The 8,868-nt window shown below is 41.0% G+C and overlaps 1 protein-coding gene across 2 annotated transcripts in view; it reads right to left on the bottom strand.

Moving 5' to 3' along the window:
• Positions 1-1,819: 1,819 nt before the first annotated feature.
• The window catches only part of LOC122093323 (VPS35 endosomal protein-sorting factor-like), a 33,799-nt gene continuing 26,750 nt past the window's right edge, over positions 1,820-8,868 (bottom strand). For both annotated transcript variants that reach the window (XM_042663629.1, XM_042663628.1), the window contains exon 13: positions 1,820-1,975. In XM_042663629.1, coding sequence (XP_042519563.1) covers positions 1,835-1,975 — 141 coding nt within the window. In that variant the 3' untranslated portion in view covers positions 1,820-1,834. The remainder of the gene's footprint in view (positions 1,976-8,868) is intronic.

Genomic DNA, 8,868 nt, shown 5'->3' with positions numbered 1-8,868 from the left:
AAAATTTCGGCCAAAATGGTGTATTTTTTTTGTTTGTTTCGGTTGACTGTTTCGGTGGTCAAACGGCCATATTTTGACCTGAAACTTGGTGGGTAACTTATTTTAAGGTTAATAAACATGCTTAAAACATAAAATGCAAAAATATTACAACATGACATTGTTTTAGAGTTGCACCTTTATTTGGCAGCAATCATCGAATTGTTCTGAAAATTTTACCTGGTTTTGGAGAAAGGACTTTACCTTTCTTAAGCTTTGAATGTGTAGATCTTGTAGGAGTCTAATATCAAAATGTGTGATGATGTGGCTAATTAGAGGCTTGTTGGAGGCTTGGAGTGTTTTTCCTTCAAAATATGCAAATAGAACCGAAACCCCCGAGATAGGCGAAACATAGTCGAAATTTTGACCGAAATACCGAATTTTGACCGAAATTTTGTACAAATGTTATTTCGGGCATTATTTCGTTTCGGCCAAAAAAAAAAACACTGAGATAGGCAAGATTTCGAACCATGATTGGGAGTCTGTTGGAGAGAGCCCGCCAAACAATAAAAATGTGTCGGGGGATATGGTATTTGAACCAGAAGAGCTTGCACCAAAGAGATAAGGAGCCCTGAGATCAGATGAAATCCCAAGCCGCTTTGAAGCTGAAAAATGCCGGAAGAGGCTGCAGTTCAAATTACATTGTCTCCCCCACCTTGAGGCCTTCTACTGATGCAGGGTAAGGCATTTCACACAGCCGAAAGTAGGGAAGAGGAAGAGGCCGAAGGGGCCTAGTCACCAGGATTAATGATGTCAACAACCCTAGACTGTTTAAAAAGGCCCGAACTATATATGGCTTTGGCACTAACTGAGTGGAGGAGAACCCCCATGGGGTGCCAATGATCCACAGCCAAAGGGAGGAGGAGGTACCATCATCGATTTGGGTGGAGATGGATTGGCCCCGAGAGCAATAGGTTAAAGTTTCAAATCTTGTGCCAGACCCAAGAAGCATCAAATAACATAGGAGCAATCCAAATAGAATTAGAACGGAGGAACCATGAGCAAACCCAACTGACCCATATACTAATAATCGCTGAGATTTCTCATCCTAACCCTAGATTTATCTTAGTTCAAACCTAAATTTGTAAATCCCTAAACCTATTCCATGCCCTTCTTAATCAACCAGCTCAATTGGACCTTAATCATAAAATCAACTTACTCTAGCAACCCTAGTTTATTTCTTCTAAAACCAAAAATCTGCATTTGTTCTGAATTTAATATTCTTTACCGATTAAGATTTAAGAAACCTCGAATCCCTTTAACTGATTATTAATATAGTTATCTGAACACTTTTGAATGGGAAGCACCTCCCAAGCTGAAATTGATTTCTACCCAATGGTCAACTATAAAAGACACAAACCTGAAAGGTGTTACAATGTGGAGATGGACCTCCTATACAATGACTTGGGGAATCTGAAACGAAAGAAATAGGAGACCCATTTTATGCCAGTTTAAGAGGCATTACAAGAAATCCTGCAGACATAAGCTCATTACCGTTGGACAGGGCAAGCAGATCCAAAAAATTTGTGAGCATTAATATAGATTCCCAGGGCAGTACCTGATGATCTATTTTGGAAACCATTATCTACATTGTAAATGAGCACTCCTTTTTGTATTTTGGAAAAGTTAGATGTATGATTCTATACATGAGTTGTACTGGTGAGGATTTTTATGGTTGATTAATAAAAAACTGTGATGAGAATTAAAATAATAAAATTATGCAACTTCAAGGATGACGACGGTCAGTAATTACTGCTGGAATCTTATGGCTGACCCTTTCATGTGTCTGTAATGTGAACTAATGCACTAAAAAGTTTGCCAGGAAAAATGTAAATAGAATAAAATCAAGATGATACCTGGTTGCCTTATTAAGGATATGCGTATTGACAATGTTCCGAGTGCTTCCGTACATCACATCTAAGATCTCCACAAAATGGTTCTACACAACAATCCAAACTAGTTAGAGTCTATTAATCAATTGACTTCTATATTTTTAGCAGAGCACAAATTAACACAATCATGATGTCACAGCAGAGAGAGAAAATATTTTTGATGACTTTTAAGTAAATATTATCATTCATCATATGAAAAAACACAGTTAAAAATATTCACCAATACCATAGGTTGCCAACTTTGGAGGATCAGCAGGAGTGGAGTGAACTCAAGAGTGATGTAACCTTCTTTTGACTTATTTAAAAAAATAAAAATAAAAAACTAGTACAATTTTGAATTACGCTTGGAATGACATTTAGTTCGTCATTTTGATAGATTTTAGTATTCCACTTAAAAACCTAAAAATCCCAGTCATATATCATTGTTACTTAATATTATTCTACAAAGAAATGTCTATGGCTTAATGGATTAGAAATCTGGCTTCTAATAAGGTGAATGTCGGCCATGGTTCAAAATTTTGACCCAAATGTCGAAATTTCTGCAAAAACGTGAAACACAAGGAAGTCCAGATTTTACCGAGAATTTAACCATGTGCCATATATAAAACAAGATTTCAATGGAATTTTGACTCATTTTATCGAAGTTTCAAGCTTTCGCAACCTTTCACCTGAGAGCTCCAAAACTGCCAGAAAACCATTTTTGTCAAGGCATCATCTAGGTGCCTGCTTGGGTCCAAGGCAACAACATACCTTGTTTGATTCAAGAAACGAGACCACCTTGGATGCCTAGGTGTCGTTTTGTCGCCTTGTGATAAAACACTTTGCTTTTTTATTTTATATTATTAATAAGCTTATATTATTTCCTATGCATAGTAGTCAAGGCATCACCTAGGTGTCTTCTTGGTGTCACCTTGATTTCCTTCCTTCCTCCAATGCCTAGGGTTGCCTAGACGCCATGACAACTATGATCCTATTTTTTTTTTATTATGTTGGTTTTCTCCTATTAGGTCATTGCTAGCATAGTTTTATCATATTGTATTGATATGACAATTACATTACATATAAGCATAACATATAAAATAATTATTGCTACCTTACATATACTACATGCCTAGGGCGCCTTGTAACCCTCCGACGCCTTGGGTCACCTATTGGCCTAGACAACTATATAAAAAACCTCATTTTTTTTTCGGCAAAATCCTTCATCTTACTGCTAAATCAAGGTTTGGTGGTTTGTAGTTTTCGAGGTGTCCAGGCTCCTTTTAGGGGGTCCAAGGTGACACCAAACATTGTTTGACACTTCATGAGTTTACATTGATTTATGTTTTTTGCTTTTATTTTTTATTTTTTATGAATGTGCTTATATTATATCCTATGCTTTGTTTATTTACTGAGAGCCAGTTTGTTACCACTCTCTATCAAGAGTTTCTTGGCCCTGTCTTAAATGACCTTTCAAAGGCCCGTGATGAATTTCTCCAGATAAAGTGTTGTTCTCTTCTTCGCTCAGATATTGACAAACACTTCTCCAGAATGACCGACCGATTTTATAAATTTGGTGGTATAGATGATGAAAATTTAAAACAAGTCTTTTTGAACTCTTTGCCAGAACCTCTTGGCGCAGATACACAGCAGTTTTTGAAGAACCAACATATTCCATTGGCCTCTTGCACTATTGGTTCTCTATACAGCTATGCTCTCACTGCCCTTGATAAGCTTTACAACATCAAAAAAGTTTGGAAAGATTTACAAGATCGGTCTGATAAAGTGTCCTCTGCTTGTGATACCTCTTATCTCAAAATCAAGTGCAAAGGTGACAAATCTTGTGACTGTTCTACTAAGAAGCCTTCTCATCACCGAAGGTTTCCTCTTTTCCCCCACAAAGGAAAATCCCATTTCCCCAGAAAGAAGTTCTCTTTTCGGTCTCCAAGGAAAAAATGCCGTTTCCTCAGGAAAAAGCAAATTCGAGGAAAAACCAAGTTCTCTGCTTGTTATGTCTGTGGAAAAAATGGACATTTTGCAAAAAATTGTCCTCAGTCTCGAAAAAAAGACAAGGTACTGCACATGTTATCTTCTCTCCATCACGAAGATCTTCAAGATGCTGACCTTGAGTCTTTATTTTCTCTTAATGAGACTCCTACCGACCTCTCTCTTTTTGCCATTGATTTCCCTGAAACAGACTCAGACCCAGAGTCTTTTCTCTCCGAGACCGAGGATTCTGATCCCCTCTACTAGATAATACCTCTCCTTCCCCCTACCCATTCTAGTGTTCAACCTCCCCTCTTACAAAGTCAGCTGGTTACCCTTCCTCATGTCTCTGTCACCATACTTCGTGACCCTTATGCCAAGCCAATCAACCTTATTGCCTTTCTTGACACTGGTGCTGCTACTACGATCCTAAACCCAAAAGTCCTCCCTAAACCTTTTTGGAAGACCCAGGATCCTCCTCTTCCTTTTCTTGCAACTAATGGTGAAATCTTCCACATCACCCTTGTGTCTCGACACCCTATACAAATCCGCCTTCTTCCCACTTTGTCCATATCCCATACAGTCCTAGGAACCCATTTCCCAGGTAAAGACCTTATCATCAGATTCGATGTTCTTCGACATCTTCCTCTCCCATGGACACCCGATGGCCTTGTCTATAAGCAACAGTTTCTCCCTTAGACCCCTATTTCTAACTTATTTCTTGCAGGAACCTCTCTCTTTGAAGAAATTAAGGCACATATCCTCTCCACATCTTGTGCAGAATCTCATTCGGATTTTCTTACTAAGTGTTCTCGACCATTATGGCAAAACCCGGACTTCTACATTACCTTACCTTTCAAGAAAAATGAAGATGTCAATCCGACAAAAGCCAGCCATCTAGGCCTCAATCAGGAACATCTTTCTTTGGCTATCCAAGAAATTCAGCAACTACAGTCCTAAGGTCTTTTGGAACCCACTTTCTCTCCATGGGCATGCCAGGCATTTTATGTTAATAAAAGAACGGAACAAATCCGAGGAAAGCTGAGAATGGTGATTAATTATCGGCCTTTAAATCACTTTTTGGCTGATGAAAAATTTCCTCTCCCAACTCGTCCAGCTTTACTTCTCCAGCTAGCCCATGCTACGGTGTTCTCCAAGTTTGACCTCAAAGCAGGTTTTTGGCAACTTGGAATTGATCCTGAAGACAGACCAAAGACAGCCTTCTGCATTCCAGGCTACCATATGCAATGGACAGTCATGCCTTTTGGTCTCAAGACTGCACCTTCTATCTTCCAGAGAGCCATGATGAAGATCTTTGCTCCCATCCAAGACCATGCACTTATATATATATATATATATATATTGATGATATTCTTCTCTTCTCCAGTACAGAAGCAGCCCATCTTCAGCTTCTTCAGCAGTTTCATCAAATTGTCAAACAATATGGTCTTATGCTCTCCCCAAAGAAGATACAAATTGGCGTCCCTTCTGTTGATTTTCTTGGTGTTACTATCTCTAAAGGACAATATCATCTGCAGCCACACATTGCAGCCTCTTTGCAGCTATTTCCAGATGGTCCTCTCACCAAAAATCAAGTTCAACAATTCCTTGGGATTGTCAATTATATGACAGAGTTTCTTCCACAACAGATCATGCATACTTCTTTGCTACATCAACTCTTGCGAAAGAATGCTCCTCCATGGTCTATTGCTCACACAACTGCTATACAGGCTTTAAAGAAACTCTCTAAGAACCTCCCCACCCTTCAAATTCCTTCTACTGGACGGAGAATCTTACAAACAGATGCCAGTGACACTCACTGGGGTGCGGTTCTTCTTGAAGAAAAACCTTCTACTGCCACAAGAATTGTTTGCGGCTACAAAAGTGGATCTTTCAAGCCCTCTGAAACTCATTATCACTCTACTTTTAAAGAGATTCTAGCAGTCAAAAGAGGCATAGAGAAGTTTCAATTCCATTTAATTGGCCATCAGTTTCTGGTTGAATTGGATATTTCAAGCTTCCCCCGGATGCTTGAAGTCCGCCAGAAGCATCTCCCTCAGGCACAACTTCTCCGATGGGCTCAGTGGTTCTCCCAGTGGTCTTTTGATGTTAAACACATAAAAGGAAAAGAAAATGTTTTGGCAGATTTCCTATCCAGACCAACCTCAACCTTTGCCATTATCCCTTTGCTATTTCCCATAACCCCGAGAGCCTCTACCTCTCAGTCTCCCCCATCACTAAGAGATAACCTTTGTTGTTCCCTTCCTCCAGCCCTACCTTTCGAAATCTTTCAAGACCTCACCTTGAGAACAGTCCTTTCATATAGTAAGTCTATAGCTTTCCGACTCCTCGAAGTTTCTCTTCGAACATATGGACTCCCCATCTCCGGCCTATGTTTTCATCCTGACTACCCTTTTCTCACCATGTTTACCTTTACCTCCCCCTGTTGAAATCTCAGAATTTCCCCTCATATACAAGTGCATACTTTGGCACCTCTGTTCTACCCACACCATCGCCCTTAATTTTCCCCTCCTTACCCTTCATTGGTTTTAGGTCGATGGACAGACCCTCTTCACCACCATCATCCTCTTTACAACCATCCCCAACGGGTTAATCTTGTCCTATAGTTTCTCCAGTTATTTGCCCCACCAGAACATGGGCTTACTCTCCTATCTGGATATCTCCCTTCTTCTGATGACCCATATCCTGATATTCCCCATATCATAATCCTCTTTCACAGACCCCCTTTCATCCATCAAACCTCGGATCAAAATCAGCAACCCTGCCATCACATTCAATGTGTCAGACTTTCATATCTATGGCGTCAAACCATATGATCCTTACCACACTCGTTTCGGCCATCGAGACGAATGGAGAAGATTCCTTAACACTATGTGTCGAGCCAATGACACTCTGCCACAACATGTGCCGGCTCCACTTCTTGACCGAGTAGATAAGCCTTGGGATCTCCATCAATCCGGTCACCTCACTGATCCTCGAATCAAGCGTCTCCTTGATGCGCACATCGACTAGCTCATTGATCATGCTACTTTTTATCCAGCCAGCAGCACCGACAGTTCGGATAGCGACTAGGGTTATCTTCTCGTGTCTCGTGGATTGTTATCTTCTCGTATGTTGTAATTTTTGTCTTTTGTGCAAATGGAGTGTGTTATGTATGGTATGGTATAGCATTTTCGAATTATTGTACAGGTCCCACACGGGTCCCACATGGTTTGTACCTTTGATGCTCTGCATTTTCGAATTATTGTACGGGTCCCACACGGGTCCCACATGGTTTGTATTGTATCTTTGATGCTCTATATATAGAGCTTATCGCTAATGAAATGGATCATCGAATCCTTGTGTGAAAATAGCAATCCTAAAAAGAAAATAGCAATCCTAAACTGGTATCAGAGTCAGGCGGTGTGTGGATGTAAGTTCCGATGCTCTGAGTGGAAGACCCCTTTCCACGAGGCACTGTAGCAACCCTGCATCCCACATCGGTGAGACTTAGACACCATCGCGGTCATATAAGTTGGGCCTTACCTTCCCCTACTAGACGCGTTTATGTGGGTGTGCTGGCGCCTCAGTCTTGTAGCCGAAAAAACTGGTATTAGAGCCTTGTCTCTCTTTCTTCTCCGGCTAAACTCCTCCTCTGGCCATCACTCTTGTCTGGATTGAACCTGTTGTAGCTAAAGATACAGTCTAGGCCATGCCCTTTTGCAAGTAATCCCTGCTTCTGGTTCCTTCTGGCAGAAAAAGACCCTTGAGCGCTGTGGGCTTTCAAGCGAAGGATGCCGTTTTGTGCCCTGTTTGGCTCGGGTTGCTTTGCAGTTAGGAACTATAATCAGGGGGGTTCTTGATCGTCCTCGACTAGCTGTGTCTTTACCTACTACAGTTTCTCCAACAAGTGGTGTTGGCTCAGATCTGGTTTTTGCCCAACATTTCTCGTTTGTTCATGGCTTCCCCTTCCCCTTCTTCTTCCCTGTTTTCTTCTCCCCGACGTTCCTCTTCTTCCCATTCTTCTTCTTCTTCTTCTTTAGATTATCTCTATGAACTATCTTATGTCCCTGATGATCAAGTCATTCCTGTTACCCCTTCCCCACTCCTTAATCCCTATATTGTTTTCCCCAAAACACCTACACCTCCAAGATGGACTACTCTTCTTAAACCTAAGAAGACTCCTCCCTTGAAAGAGTTGGTACAAGCTTCTCGCTTTGATCAACTCCAAGAGGGAGGAAAATCATCGTCAGAATCTTGGAGACAATCGTCACAGTCACAGAGGTCAAAATATTTATGACCAGTAACTGGATCTTGAAAGAAGAAGATCCGATTCCCCAGAGAATCAAAAGACTTGATAGGAATTTTTTCTTGGATCATACCAAAAGAAGTTGGAAAGGGAGAAGGACGGGGTCTTGGAGCAGGAAAGCGGATTTCAACCTCACCGTTGGGATGAATGATATATTCAGGATCCGTAGACTGGATTGGTTCAGGAGGGGCTTGTGGTTGAGAGGCTGAAACTTGTTGTTCATAGGCTGTAACCCAAGAAGAAGGAAGGAGACGAAGAAGCTCATCTCTGGAAATCTGTCGTGGAACATAGGTACAGCAAGGGACTTGGTTAGAGTCCATGGTGATGAACAACGCATATTCAGAATGGCCTGTAAGAAGATCAAATGCATGATTCTGCAAGCGATAAGCCATCTAATAGTGTAAGGTAGCAGCCTTAGAAATAGCATTCTGGGGAACACCAGTAATATGAATCTAGAATTTTAGGGCAGTGGGAAGAAGAGGGTCTGACAGTGGAATGTTAAAATTAGGATACAGCGTTAAAAACATTGTTCCAGCATTTAGGGTAGTTTGAACTGTGGCAATCACGGCATGTTGATACCGTAAGAACCGACTGTCGAGAAGAGCAACTCGGGAAACCACTGGAAGGCCTTTTCTACCATGGAAAGAAAGAGCAAATTTGATGGCT

The sequence above is a fragment of the Macadamia integrifolia genome, chromosome 11 (assembly GCF_013358625.1).
Source record: "Macadamia integrifolia cultivar HAES 741 chromosome 11, SCU_Mint_v3, whole genome shotgun sequence".
In the NCBI taxonomy this organism is placed as follows: Eukaryota; Viridiplantae; Streptophyta; class Magnoliopsida; order Proteales; family Proteaceae; genus Macadamia; species Macadamia integrifolia.
This window is presented reverse-complemented; position numbering and strand designations above follow the sequence as displayed.